This window comes from Schistocerca gregaria, chromosome 1, assembly GCF_023897955.1.
Source record: "Schistocerca gregaria isolate iqSchGreg1 chromosome 1, iqSchGreg1.2, whole genome shotgun sequence".
In the NCBI taxonomy this organism is placed as follows: Eukaryota; Metazoa; Arthropoda; class Insecta; order Orthoptera; family Acrididae; genus Schistocerca; species Schistocerca gregaria.
Window position 1 is genome coordinate 657089786 of NC_064920.1, and position 15649 is coordinate 657105434.

The following is a 15649-nucleotide window of genomic DNA, read 5'->3' on the forward strand; positions in this document are numbered from 1 at the left end:
GTAGCTGCAGCTGGTGATACCCATTCTTGTTGTCTGGGATGTCCCTGGAGTCGTGTTAGTACTGCTGGAATCCGAATGAATCTGTCCCAAAATTCACAATTATTTATACCTGCTCTGTGGTGAATATACATTGCACTATTGCCTGCGCCCATTCACGTAGCTCACAACATGGTTCTAGCCCTGGTGTGCTGACACTGTTCTACCATCTCTGGCTGTTATCAGTGCGTGGTGCATGTTTGACAGGGCGCAGCTAACCTGTCTCGCAATCCTTTTGTGTATAAGTTGCTGTAATCAACATGTCAGTCACTGTACTTACTGGACAGCGGTAGCTAATGCAATGCACCGTCGGGGTTTCTTACAAATTCTTACGACGTTCACTGAAGGCTAAGTAGTGATACTACTATGCTGATGTAGCAAATTAGTAGTATCCACTGTGATCATGTACTAGCAATATCTATAGAGCGAGCTTAGTGTACGGGTTATACCGCCAACATCGAACTAGGATTGTTACATGACCTTTGTTTATTTTTTGTTCTAAGAGAGCAACTGTAAAAGTCCATGTCTTTATTTTTCACATTTGTTTATTGGTAACAGCAATGATGAGAATCGAAATGTGTCAGAAGAGGAAAAATACTTTCCATGCATAAGTACCTCTAAGCTCCAATTATTGTTTTCAAACTAATAGAATAAGCTATATGTGTTGACAAATATCGAGACAAATTGTTACAAATGGTTAATACACAAAACGCCAACGTATGTGACTAACTGGCTATATATTTGCAAAACAAGTGCTGTCTAGATAACTTTTGGAGTGTGCTGCCAGTCAATCTGTTGACTTTATATACATTTCAAGCAATTTTCAACTACAGGTGAGATTTATATATGACAATACGAGTCATTTCTTCTGATTATACAGCTCTCGAACCCACATAATTTATTTAAAACTACTTACAATAGGAAACTGTACCAGTAGTACCTATGAAGTGGCAAATGACTGTGTATGAATAGTATTTCATTTGGCATATGAACAAGAAATAAGAACATCGCATCAGAAGATAAAAACGTAAGGATTTCATCCCGGAAAAATATTTCAGTCTGTGATAAATCGCATATTTGCTGAACGTCATAACTCCAAATTCATTTTCGAGAGTGAATACACTGCCACATATTAGGAAGCCATTTTTCAGTGTCGCCACAATTTTTTTAAATTATTAAGACAGTATAATGCCCAAAAAATAACAGTGACACTATTTTCTTATCCTGCAACATAAAAAATACGCCATATGAGCTGCGACACTTGTCACAAACAAGCGAAATACACTTGAATTTATTTGTTCAAGTTTCAAGTTCTATGTCATGTTCATCCCACATATCGAAAGCAAATACTTAACTTGCAAACAGAGGCTAATAGCTTTTCTTACAGCACTTTTAGACACATGGCTATATAACAGCTGCCTGTGTGAAGTAATGTTGTGTAGACCTTCCCATCGATTTATGTGCAACAACTATTTTCGCGTGCCCAGTCGACTCTCAGTATCTGCACTAATCGTCGATCCACTGTAGGTTTTTCTGCATTTCTTTGCGGTCTCCTGCCGTTATGCCTTCCTAAGAATGACAGCTTTGTCTCCCAAAAGTCTCACGGAGCTTCCGAAGTTGTGAACTAGATAATAGTTGCAGAACATCAAGCAAGTATTTTCGGTTTTCATTACCTGCAGGCACAATCAAAAGATATTCCCCATAAACGACCAATCTCAGCTGAGGTATGACATCTTCATATCAGGTTATAGATGGCCGTTTGCATACTTCAGGGCTATACAATGGTTACGTTTTGTAAACGGTGATTACATGTTATCTATACACATCGAGTATCGTAATTAATAGTGAAAACTGACACGAATGAAAGTATAGGAAAGTAAAAGTAAAAATATTTCCCGTAACATGGGCCTGTAAACAAGTCGTTTGCAAGATGACTGTAAATGCGAGTTTAGGAACCGTCACGGACGTCATTATGAAGTATTGCCCCAGTTAACAGAAAAGTATTTGATATGTAAGGTTTTAAATCAAGTTCCCATCGAACTGGGCCAATTTTTTCCCGATCCGTCTGAAGAAGAAAGTGAGAAATAAATGCAGAGGCTGCCGCCCCGGACGAGTCGGCAAGCAGTTAATAACGATGCATTATTTACTATAGTCAACTATCGTAGTACTTACGTTATGGATGTAGGCTGTCATAACTGATGATTGAGAAAATTATGGCTGTTGTTTGTATAAAGCATTTCAGTTTATTGGGCGGCTCGCCAATACATTTAACTCTCAGCTGAATGAAATACAATATGAATGTTTCTTTGGCAGACATCGGCAAGCCTGAATCGCCGAGTAAATGTTTTGCTCCTTGGGGCAAGAAGCATCTTGTATTGCCTTGTCAGTTTGGTGAAATATCGCATGTCTACAGATTGCAAAAGTATTGACTTGATCACTAAGCAGGAGAAATAACTGTAAAAACTAAATAGCTGCTGTCAGACAGCAAGTCACTGACGCTGTCGCTGCTGCTGCTGGTGTCCTCTGTGCATGAATCATTGAGTTACAAAAATGTAGCTCTAACATTCACTACTGCTACTACTACTACAGCTACTATTAGTAATTGGTTGTAATAAAATCTATATTTAGAGTATTTTTGCTTAGTTAAATTTTCCTTCCCATTCCCTTCTGTAAGGCATTATAATTTAGATAAATTATTCAAGTTACCACTACAGAGAGAGATAAAGTATTACACAGAGACTAATTTACTGACGAGGCAGAATCTTAGGTGCTTACGTAATTTTCACGTTGGAAATACTGTCAGAAAGAATGCACATGAACATATAGCAAAATTCAGGTGTGTGTGTGTGTGTGTGTGTGTGTGTGTGTGTGTGTGTGTGTGTGTGTGTGTTTGTGCTAATGAAGTTTTAATAAAAGAGCTCAGACCAATCAGGTACTTTTTTTGAACATGGTGCCTCTTCAGATGAAGCTTACATAAAATTTGATGTTGAAATACTGGTGTACAGTTGGATACTATTGAATATAGTGGGTTACATACTAGTTGTCTCTTTCATTTTAGGTAAAAAAATACAGCACTGTGATTAGTTGTTTGGTTTTTAATCGATGCTAATGATTTTTTAAAGAAGTTCCCTCCGCTGCCATGTTGCATTTTAAGCGCTGTGATCGGCTGTTCCACTTTCCGTGGATCTTAAAAGATTTAAAAATTATTTCAGCAAACACCACCTTCTGTTTTTAAGCACCGTGGTTAATTTTTCGTCTTCAAAGGATGTTAAAAAATTAAAAAATATTGACCTGACAGCGCCATCTTGCAACATTTTTAAATTTCCCACCAATGTGACCTCATTGAAAGGATGCGTGGCTTGTGACGTGTGATGATGACATCACAAATAAGGGGGCGTGGCTTGTGACGCCATGGGTAGGGCAGTGACCTGCTTACATGGCGTCACAAATGTAAATAAAATGCACTGGAACCCAAGAGCTATACTGCTTCCATGATTAGCTGCCACGGAACGATTCCGCCAGCAAACAGCTAGGTTCCAACCAACTTATGTCTTTGTTGTAGTTAAGCCCTGCCATAGTATTTATCCAGCAACAGATGTTTCCTGTGTCCAGGCTGATGAGATAGGAATTAGGTATGCCAGTCTATCAGTCTACAAACAGCTGACAGGGATTTCCAGGAAGACTTCCTGCAGCTCATCGCTGGGCAGAAGACAAAATGTTGAAAACTGAAGGTACTTTGGGAGTCTAAATAGTAAGCAGCTGCTGCACTGATTAGTAGCTATATTTATCTTATGCGTAATGGAAACATTCAAACTGTTACTCGCCGTGGTCCCACTGACAAGAAAATCACGTGGTTGTACCACCAGTGGATTGTGATCGTCCCCAGATTTAAGTTGGTGATGCGAAAAATATATGTCGAAAGGTGTGTACTTCCAGAAATACATTATGATCGCAATTTACATTTGTAGTTTCCTCACGCTGGTTCCATATGGGTGAGACATCAATTCTGGTGGTCAAAACATTTGTAAATTGTGCAACAAACGGGAAACAGAATTTCTAGTTTCCTTGAAAGTCCTTTAATGATTCTTGATGCGTTTTTTTATGCCAGTGTCGATATTTCTGTAACATTGCCACCAGTGTATCTTCAGTGGCTTACGAATGTCTACAGGGATGAGTCCTTGGTCATAGCTGGTTGATGTATGTGCTACATCAGATGATAGTACATAACGCTGTTTGTGGCTGTGCAGTTTTTTTGGAATCAGTTTATTTTGTAAAATAATATTAATCACTCTCCGTAAGGTACATGCAACGTAAATACGAACATTATTCATAACATCTACCCTTGCCTACGATAACTGCTCTGCTGACTCATACATTGATCCACCAGAACATTATCACCGCCTACCTAACAGCCGGTATGTCTACCTCTGGCACGGTTTAAAGTGACGACACGTCATGGCGTGGAAATAATGAGGCTTTGATAGGTCACTGGAGGGAGTTGACACTGTAAAGTCGCCTAATTCCCGTAAATTCAGGGGAGATGAGCGATGAGATCTGACGACACGTTCAGTTACATCCCAGATTTGTTCGATTGGGTTCAAATCTGGCACATTGGGGGGAGGGGGGGCAGCAGAACAACTGGAATTCGACACTGTGTTCCTCGAACCAGTCCACCATACTCCTGGCCTTGTGAGATGGAGTGTTATCGTACTGAAAAATTCCACTGCCGTCAGGAAACAGGTTCGTCATGAAGTGGTGTATGTGGCCTGAAACTAGTACACGATACTCCTTGGTCATCATGGTGCCTTTCACGAGCTCCACTGGATCCACAGATGGCCACCTGAATTTTCCCCAGAGTATAATGGAGCCGCCGCCAGCTTGTCTCCATCCTGCAGTGCAGGTACCAAGGAGCTGTTTGTTCACCTGGAAGACGACGGATTCGCCCTCTGCTATCGACATCATGAAGAATTGCCGATGTCGTGGTGTTAAGATTGCCACATGCATCGGTCGTGAGCTGCAGAGGTCCGTCGTTAGGAGTGTTCGGTGCACTGTGTGTCGAGACCCACTTTTACCCTTCCGAGCATTAAATTCTGGCTTTAGTTCCGCCACAGTTCGCCGCCTGTCAGGGTTTTAGCAGTCTGCCCTGTTTACGACATCCGACACCTCTAATGAGGGGTGACCGCCCAATTCCACGACTTCTGTACGTGGTATCACGTTGGTTTCGGCATGTGTTGAAGGTACTCACCATAGAACTCCTCGAGCACCTGACAGATGGTGCAGTTTACGTGATGTTCGTGCCGATCCTCCGGGCCATCACAATATGCCCTCCGCCAAACTCAGATATGTCGTGCGCCTTCCCGATTCTACAGGCGGAGAGCACGCTCACTGGTAGTACATGCACCGTGCTTGTGTCTGACTGGCAGTCATTCCTAGCCAGGTAACGCTGCTATCGCCTAGACGGGTTTAGATCGATAGTAGGTCGGTGGTCGTAATGTTTCGGTTGATCAATGTGTCTACGAGGGCTATTCAGAAAGTAAGGAACGATAGGTCGCGAAATGGAAACCATAGTGAAAATCAAAACCATTTTATTTGCGACGGTTAGCTACACCTTCCAGCTACTTCTCAACACAGTCGCCGCACGGACTTAGGCACCTGTCGTAGCGTTGTACCAACTTCTCAATTCTCTCATTATAGAAGACAGCCGCCAGTGCCTTTCGACAATTTTCTATTCTGGACTGCAGCTCGTTGTCTGTATCAAAATATTGTCTTCATAGCCAGCAGTGCATTTGAGCAGAGATGAACCTCAGGGGTAGCCAATTACGGGCTTTATTGTGGGTGACCGAACGAGGTGCTGAAGTGATTAGCACATTGGTCTCGCAATCGGAAGGACGACGGTTTAATCCCGCGCCCGGCCATCCTGATTTCGGTTTTTCGTGATTTCCCTAAATCGCTCCAGGCAAATGCCGGGATGGTTCCTTTGAAAGGGCACGGCCGATTTCCTTCCCCTTCCTTCCCTAATCCGATGAGACCGATGACCTCGCTGTTTGATCTCTTCCCCCAAACAATCCAACCCAATCCTATTGTGGGTGATCAATCACTTCCCATCGAAAACGCTGCAGGAGCATCTTCATTGCCCCTTCAGGGTGCGGCCGAGAATTGTGTAGAGCAAATTGCATGACAGTTATGTTATGTAGATTGCATAGCTTCAGGCGAAATCTTTCGCTAGGCCCTCAGGCTTGGCGGGAGACGCTAATTTTTAGCCATCTTTACGTTCTCTCTGTGAGCTCAGAACTGAAAAGAGCGACATGGTGCGATCGACGGACGTACGAGACACAGTGCCCAACACATCTGTGCAAAGCTTCATCAGATTTTCACTGTATTTTCCATTTCGCGACCGATCGTTCCTTATTTTCCGAATAACCCTCGTACATTCAGCTGCGCTAAAATACTCTCGTCCGGTGATTCGGCGGTGATGACTGAGAGTGAGGGAAGACAGGAGCGCACCCAGTAGCCCACAGGCGATACGCTGACTGACTGACCTCTCTCCATCTGCGAGGCGACCTGCGGCCGCCAGGCGACGTTGGGCACGGCCGTGATGCGCACGGGGTTCGCGCCGGGTGGAGACAGAGCGCAGGCGCGGACCGCGGCCGGAGCCCGGATGGCCAGCACGCGGCCGCCGCCGTCCGCCGAGCACCTCTCGTAGCCGCCGCTATCCGAGTCGGCGGACATGGCGGGCCCGCCGGCACTGCTGCAGCAAAACATCCGTCAGTCAGGCAGCTTCCTGCCGAGAGACGAGCGAGTAAGACGAGCAAGTACCAGCACGAGACCGATGACCTCGCTGTTTGGTCTCCTCCCCCAAACCAACCAGCCAACCAGTACCAAGAGGAGTACTTACAGTTTCTTTCTTTCTTTCTCTTATGCTTGTGCCTTTTCCCGCAATGACGTCGGGTCGGCATGGTTAATCGGATTTGGCAAGGTTAATGTAAGGGGTGGCCAGATGCCTGTCCTGTCGCCACCCCAAACCCCCCAGGACGGAATTAGTGTACCCCAAATGTCTGAGTCTAGTGTAAACCATGGAATAGTGCGAATGTGTTCAGATGTCTGCGAGCCATGCAACTGAGGCGGGACGTGGGGAACAGCCCAGTATTTATCTAATGGGATGTGGAAAACCGCCTAAAAACCACATCCAGGTTGGCTGGCACACCAGCCTCCTTTGTTAAGCCGCTAGGAGGATACGATCTGGGGCCGGCGCGCCTACCCGAGTCCAGGAAGCAGCTCATTAGCGCTGTTGGCTGGCGGGGCAAGAGGAGTACTCACAGTGTTTGGTACTAAAGTTCAATTTTTCTCGTCAAAACTTTAATAACTGACGTTTGTAATAGATTTATCGAAAGTCAACGAACGTGTTGAACAGTTCTGACTACACCTGCAATTAATGGATGTTGTGTGTATTCTACAGAGAAATGCTACTTTATAGAAACTGTTGTGTAAAGCTTTGTTATCACCCAAAGATATTCCAGCACTATATGTACTAATCCTTATGGTTGTTGTTTCTTTATTTCTAGCTATTCCATGTTAAAATCTCACGTGGATTATACGAATTATAGGCCTAAAGGTATTTTTATATGTACAAAGGAGCAATTATCAGGTTTAAGTAAAAATCTAGGATACTAAATTTGGAAATAACGTAATAATACGTTTGTTGACATCCCGAACATAGCACTATTATTTTTGTATTTTGGTAACTAGAAATCCACCATAAATTCTACAGCTTGTCATTTGCAAAGAAAGAACCGTTTCCATATTTTTGGTTTTTCATTTATCTTAGATTCATAACCGCTGCACAGGATGAGTTACCTAAGACGTAACATACCTTTTATTTCGTGAACAGTTACACATATCTAAACGCGATTTTCGGCAAATGTTAGAGCGTTAAGGGCCACCTATGTTTTTGTACGGTTAATGTTATTAGCGCTGATATCAACTGAGATGTTGAAGTAGTACGTGTTTATAAACGGATACCGTATACCTTTTATAACTGCATTCGATAGATCTTGAGAAGACAAATTACAGTGATACAGCGTTTCTTAATGTTGACGGTGAAACCGGTCTTAAAAAAAAGGCAGGCTATTAGTTTCTGCTTCAACATTCGTTGTGTCCAGATATGTATAATAAAGAGGAGAAGTTGGATATACTAGTTTTATATGTTGAATTAAAAGCACTTCCGTAAAAAGTGTACAGCGGTATAAAGATATCTGATCGGATCGGATCGCCGATGTCCGTCGCGCCAAACAGTTGCATGAATTATTAAGACGTTAGTGAGGACAAGATGCTTGAACGTAAGAAAGAGGATAAGAAAGAAGAATGCAACTGACAGAGAAGACGAAAAAGATTTTCTGGTGTTAACGCTAATGTATCCGCGAAGTGGTACGAGACATATTGCCAAGGAATATGGAACCAGGCAGATTTGTGTCATTCGCATCTTTCATCTACAGAATTTGCATCATTATCACCTGTCACTATATCAAATAGTCGATGACCGTGATTTAGAACGTCGTACAGTATTTTGTCGGTTTGCCCTTCAGCAATGAGAGACGACTCTACAGTTTACCATCGTTAGCTCTTTACCGATGAAGCAACATTTACTAGCCACACTAATATAAATTTGTATAATATGCGCTACTGGGCACCCGAAAATCCACATTGGCTTCGTCAGGTGCAACATAAATGGTCGTGGTGTGTAAACATATTATGCGGCATCATAGGAAATTACACTGTCGGACTACATCTCAGGCGTTCTAAATGGACATTCGTGAGCACACATTAAGACGAACATGATGCCTGTTCTTCTAGAAGAGGTACCACTGGATATTCGACAGTATATGTCGTTGCAACACGACGGTTTCCAACTCACTTGTACACTGTTGCAACGCAAATACTGAATGGGAGCTATCCTGGACGATGAATAGGACGAAATTCTGCTCTGAAATTGCCTGCAAGGTCCCCCGATTTGAATTCTCTTGATTTATTTCTTTGGGGAGCATTCTAAGATGCAGTCTATGAAAAAGCCCCAACTACGCCACACGATATGTGTCGTCTACGTGCCAATGCTTGCGTGACCCTATCATCCAAGGCAATTACATCTGTCCATTGTTCTTTCGAACAGAGATTGCAAATTTGCCTTTCCGTCCACGGTCAACACGTTGAACACATGCTTAAATGAAGGATAAGGTCATTTTGTGAAAGACAAAATTTATGTAGTGTAATTTGGGTGGTTACCACATCATTATTAGAAAACTGTTTATTTCATTTACCTATGTACGAAAATGCATTGTAGTGTCAAATAACTCGACAGCCTTTATTGCACGTAGCTGGTAACACTGTTATTGCGAGATTACGTTCAGAATGAAACGTCGGTTCGGTAAGAAGAATATTTATTTTGCGGTTTGCAGGTGGTCACTAAAGTATTTTTAGTAAAATGTTGAGTTCAACTAATGTATTCCATATGTTATAATTTAGAGCAGTGTAGGTAGAAACAATTGTCCGACAGCATGAATTTTACCTCTAAGAAACACAAAAGCCATGTATAGGAAAAAGTAGGTGAAATCTTCCTTCAAACATTTAAATATTTAATACAGTGGTTGCTTTTTGCAACGTATAAGAACTTTTTATTTTTGAAGAATGAGCAGTTGATTTCTCTGTTTCAGCTCAAGTACATCTACGAGGATATACAAATGTCAAATAGTTTTCCTAAGCACTTTGTGATACGCTGGATTATATTTCCATATACAACATTCGTAGATGAACCCGCCGGCCGCGGTGGTCTCGCGGTTCTAGGCGCGCAGTCCGGAACCGTGCGACTGCTGCGGTCGCAGGTTCGAATCCTGCCTCGGGCATGGATGTGTGTGATGTCCTTAGGTTAGTTAGGTTTAAGTAGTTCTAAGTTCTAGGGGACTGATGACCTCAGCAGTTAAGTCCCATAGTGCTCAGAGTCATTTTTGCAGTATTCCTAGCTATATCTTGTCCGAATGTAATCACTCGTTTGTGATAGCACTTTTTAAATGGATTCACCTATTAAACAACTTTCTTAAAGTTTCTTTGTTAGTGCTCAGAGCCATTTGAACCAGCCATTTTGTAGATGAACCCGCATCTAGGTTGTAAGTTGGGTCAAGGGGGATTAAAGCTTTATTCTCGAAGTGCAGGCCTTCCTCACGGTATACAACTACACATGCTCGTCCGAAACGCCTACTTGGCAGTGTTTACACCCAAATGCCGTTTCTGGCCACGGTGAGCTCACATTCTAAGACATTTCTTGCACTTTTTGCGAAAAGTTTTAATATCAACAATAACAAACTCTATATCACTGTACTTGTCTTTTCAGGAGCTAACGAATGCAGTTATAAAAAGCATACGGTTCCATTCAAGAAAACGAACTTGCTTTGATATCTCCGTTGATAACAGCGCTAAAAACATTAATCAAACAAAAACATACGTGGCCCTCGACGCTTTAACATTTACCAGAAACCGCGTTTCGATATGTGCAACAGTTCACGAAATAAAGGATGTGTTAGGTCTTACGTGACCCACTTTGTATATCACGTTATTTATCGTATGAAGTCTTTTTGTGGTTTTGTGATTTTGCTCCCTTATTTATGCCGTGCAAATTCTTGGGTGTGGAGCCTCTACCATTGCAGGTGAAGCTCGGTGTGATAGGCCAGGATGTATGGCAGTTCACCTTCCAGGTCATGGCTGGAGTGATGTGGTGGCAGACTGCCATAGAAACACTGCTGGTTGAATTACTCTTTCTCTCCATAACAATTATAGCAGTGGAGACAGAGCTGACAAAGCAGTCTGCCTGCACCAGCATTAGCCTACCAGAAAGACAACATGCTGCGTTCTCCCTCAGGAGATGGCTGAGCTGGCTAGGCGCTGCTATCGGTACAGCGGCACCGACGTTTACTCAGGAGCGCTGTTGCGTGGTGCACAGCAGGTGGACACTGCGTGTCTTGAGATAGCTGGCCAGCGCCCATTGCTCATTGTGTGTCGAACCAGATAGCATCAAACTGTAGTACTCAGCACGGATGACGTCTCTGGCATGTGCGGATAGCGGCAACCTATCCCCACACGGAATGATGTACAGCTACAGTGTTTGCTTGCTTGGGGACTAACAGTTGGGCGAGTAGATGGCCCAGACAGAAAACGATTCCCTCCACGAAAGTGGCTGTCAGCAGATGGTAGCCATCCAGTAGGTGTCCCAAAGGTGTGTAGGCGCCAAGTGAGCACCTTCCACAGTCATCACAGACAACAGCCTGCAACTATTGATGACAGACAGCTAATGATGACTGCATAAATAAGAAACTCTGTGACACAGGGCACAATCTGATGATGTACACTATCAGATATTCAAGATACAACTACAGCTCGCTGTTCACACTGACTTGTTATGTAGAACAACAAGGCTTGGACCACGTGTTGTAGTGCCTGCTGCTGTGTAAGAGCGAAGTGAAAGGTATGTGATAAGGTCTGATCAGGGTAGATCCAGAAAATAAAGTCGATAGTTGCCAACCGCAAGGTGGAATGAGTATAATATCTTTGAGCAGGAGGATCTTTGATGGTTAAGAGAGCCGGGCGCGTGCAGTAAAAAACTCGTTAGTCGCAGGTAGGTGCCCGGAGGAAGCAGACATGTGGTGACAGCTTTAAGGTAGGATTCGCACTACACAGTTTTCAGGTTATACATTGAGCAAACTTATCACGTTAATGGGAGAAGCTATAAAATGATTTCAAAATGGTTTTTGTTAGATAATGTTCAGAGTTAGGATATGTATGTCCAAGTTTTGATGCAGTAAGCGTTCTGAAAAAATTATTTGTAAGAGTGATTTGTGCTACAAAAATGTTGGAAATGGTAGTTTTTGTATATGACTTAAATTTTTAACTATATATATATATATATATATATATATATATATATATATATATATATATATATATATATATATTGCCTGAATCATAATCCACATCCTTTGCTTGTATTGAATATAAAAATGAGTAGTAAAGTAAAGTTACCCATCAAATGAAAGAACATGAAGAAAATGAGGCCTCTATGCAATAATATGTGCAGTTCATGGTTTGAAATCGAGTTTGGTATTACTAAAGTTATCAGAGCAAAATTATTTCAAATAACTAATTTTATGCCATTGAACAACTGGCATTATTCAAGTCAAGATATTATTTCATTAAGTAAGCATCAGGGCCAAAAGTTAATTTTTCATTCTCTTAAACTTGATTGCTGAGTGAAATACATGTTTCATTACTGGCAAAATGGAGGAGTGCACGAAACAAGTTCAGAGAACAGTCAGATGAAGGTTTGTTTCATAATTATTTTGGAACAATTTTATCATTGAAACTTTCACTAATTAAAAAGGAAACAATGTTGGTTAGATACTTTCACTTTTAAAGATAATTTTGGACATCATACTTTCAGAAGTGTTGAAAGAATTGCATCACCATGTAGTACCTGGGCATGGGTGACACAGGGCAATGAATCACAGAGTAGCCACGTGTTATTGGTTGAAGGATGTAACAGGATATGGACCAGTATGTGAGAAAGTGTGTCCCCTGTGCCCAACATGCAGACTTGAATCATCAGTAACTACCACTTCAGATGTTACCAAATGCTACTACACGACACTACAGGTTTGGCCTGGCCATCGTAGGTCTGTTTAGCCAGATGCCAATAGCTAACAACTAAGGCTAGACTGTTATAGATCATTCTTTGCGATATGTTGCAAAGCTCACCATTCCAAATCAGCAATCAAGTACAGTAGGTAAACAACTGACTGTTGTAGTTTGGCTTCCCTGAAATAATAACCACTGATCAGGGCACCAACTTGATGTCAGACTTAATAAAACAGCTTTAACACCCTCTATATATCCGAAAACTAAGAACTATTCCATTGCTAATTGGAGGACTGAATGCATTCAGTGAACAGTCAGGAAGATTCTAAGCCATTGAGTAAATAGGAAGTATAGAGACTGGGATGATTACCTGTAGTATGTCATGGCTGCATGTAGTTCAAAGATGAACTAGTGTTGGTTTCTCATAATATGAGATAGTATATAAAAGGAAAATTCCGTCACTATTTGAGGTTATTAGACTGAAGTTAGGAAAAAATGAGGAACTCGTATGGGACTGTACCTGAACATTAAAGGCTGTGTGTAGGCGAGTGCAGAAATCGAATACTAAGGCACTTGAATGTCTGGAGAATATGGGATGGCTTAGTGCCAAACTCCCAGAGTACAGGGTTGACCATTAGGTGTTGTTTACTAGGCTGTATGTACCGAAGAGTAGGACAAAGAAATTTATTGAATGACATCAGGGGCCATAACAAGCTGTGGAAGTGACATCATGGGTGAACATTGAATTGCAGTTGCCAATATGGCAACCATTGTCCACATGAGTTACATGCTTCCTTTTAAAAGCACTCCATTAGGTATTACAGGAGTTTATTGTGTAAGGAATGAGGTAAGGCATAGTGTGCTTGCATAAAAGTAAGTTTATATCATTTCTGGTTTGTAGAGATAAGTCACGGACATCAGGTTTTTTCAAGAATGGCTGGGGGAGTGATTGTGACTTCCTTTTGCCTGGGGTCGCTCTCACTAAGGACAACCATGCTACATGTTTTAATTCTGGTAGTTCTGCATCTCTTCTGTAGAGAAGTGGTAGATGCATTGGAGAAACAGCAACTAGAAGGAGGGGACTATTCTCTAGGCAGAAGGATGTCATCCTAACCAGCCAGGACTGGATACTGAAGTTGACCTAAGTAGGAACTGAGGAACAAAATATGGAGACTGAAAGAGATGCTGCCAAAGGACATCTTGTGGCCAAGAGAAAAGGAGTGTTTGGCGAATTATGAGAAAAGTACCAAGGATGATGACTCTCATGTGAGCAACTATGTGAGAATTATATCAGGCATGTTGATACTGACGATATCCAAGAACTAAATAATATATTGAGACAAATAAGAGAAGTGGCCAGCATGAACAATGTTATGCTGGAGTGGAGTATTATGCAACTAACAAACATGGAACAGCGCATTCTGAATAACACTCAGACGTTGTGAGAACTAACAATATAGACGATGGGGCATTTGAAAGCAACCACAGGAAAGGTGAATCACGATCTGAATGTGATACAGGTACAGGTAGATCTGCTAAGATATTAGAGTATCTTTCGCAACACACCTACAGTCACTAGCTAATATCATAGGGGATGATAGAGTAGAGGTAACAGCATTACACAAGTCCAAACACCATGCCGTACATAGCCAATGCATCTTACATTGTTGCCCTGAATAATTCCTTGCTGACCTACGACAGGTCCAGGACAAATCAATAGCAGAAATGAAACGCATAGTTAAACCAAATGAACAGAGTTTGTCTTTATAATGTCATATGACAACAGTAGGGATTTGTACCGAAAAAGGCCAACTCCATGCACTATCTGAATTTCCAGAGTGAGGTATCAATGCATGTTACGAATGGTTTATAGTCTGTCCAATAATGCGCAGAACTTTAGAGAAGTACAGACAGATAAGAACACAAGACGCAAGAGAGGTTGTTAATCTCTAAAGGAAGGAGAAGTTACGTTTTAATGTTGGCACACAAACTTCCTCATTGTGAGGTATGATAAGACTGACCCAAGCACACCAGACAGAGGTAAGTGGGGTACAACAGGTTTCAGGGAAAGCATGAGTGTGAGGATGCCCACAGGATATACAAGCACTGCACCCTTACTTGCAAAGGTCTTGCATGAATTAGATCTATTCCATATTTAGATCCAAAATGGTTATCACACTAAGGCTGAGGGTGACCTAAGAAAAAATGAGATCAGAACTAAAAAGTGATAGATACAACTAGAGCTACAAGGTGGGGTGTTATATGTTAATGACACAATTTATGACATGTGTGGAGCATCTTTTCGTCTCACAGCTATTATCACAGGGAACACTTCCACGAATGTGACACAGCCATTGTTGTGCTGGCTAGATAGAACGCTGGGCATACTTTCTGTCCAGAACCTAACCTACCTAAACAACACATTTAAAACTTACCTCAATTCACCAGGCAGGCTTATACCAATGCAAAAAGGACGCATTACCATGGGGTAGACGTTCCAGCACGTGCAGCAATACTTTGGTGAATAAAAGAAGTAAAGTCCTGCTAACAGGTATGTCAATTTCTGATACCTCGTGGTTCTGACTCTACTTTGTGCAATATGTATCTACTTTTGGTGGAAAACAGCCCAACCACTTGAGCACCAAGTGCATCAATTGCCACCAAATTGGGTGAATATTAGAAAATAGTAATTAATTAATAAGCAGCCACTGAACAATGTGGTTCATGCTGAATTATACTAAGCAAAATAATAGGATGTTGTACATTTATGTCAAAGCGTGAAACGCGTTGCCTGATATTCCCAGAAATGTAAATGGATGAACACCCAGAGGACTAAATTTTACAAAGAGGAAATGAGTGTTACATTACAATTTGACTGGTGTAATGAATGGTTCTAGCGACCGAAACAGGGATACAACATTATGAGGAGGGTACCACAATA

General features: G+C 41.9%; 1 protein-coding gene across 1 annotated transcript in view; it reads right to left on the bottom strand.

Annotated features, from left to right (window-relative positions):
• Nucleotides 1-15649, bottom strand: part of LOC126361620 (helix-loop-helix protein 3) — a 75725-nt gene that overhangs the window by 19977 nt on the left and 40099 nt on the right. Inside the window, exon 2 of the mRNA XM_050007804.1 lies at nucleotides 6576-6784. Coding sequence (XP_049863761.1) covers nucleotides 6576-6765 — 190 coding nt within the window. The 5' untranslated portion in view covers nucleotides 6766-6784. The remainder of the gene's footprint in view (nucleotides 1-6575; nucleotides 6785-15649) is intronic.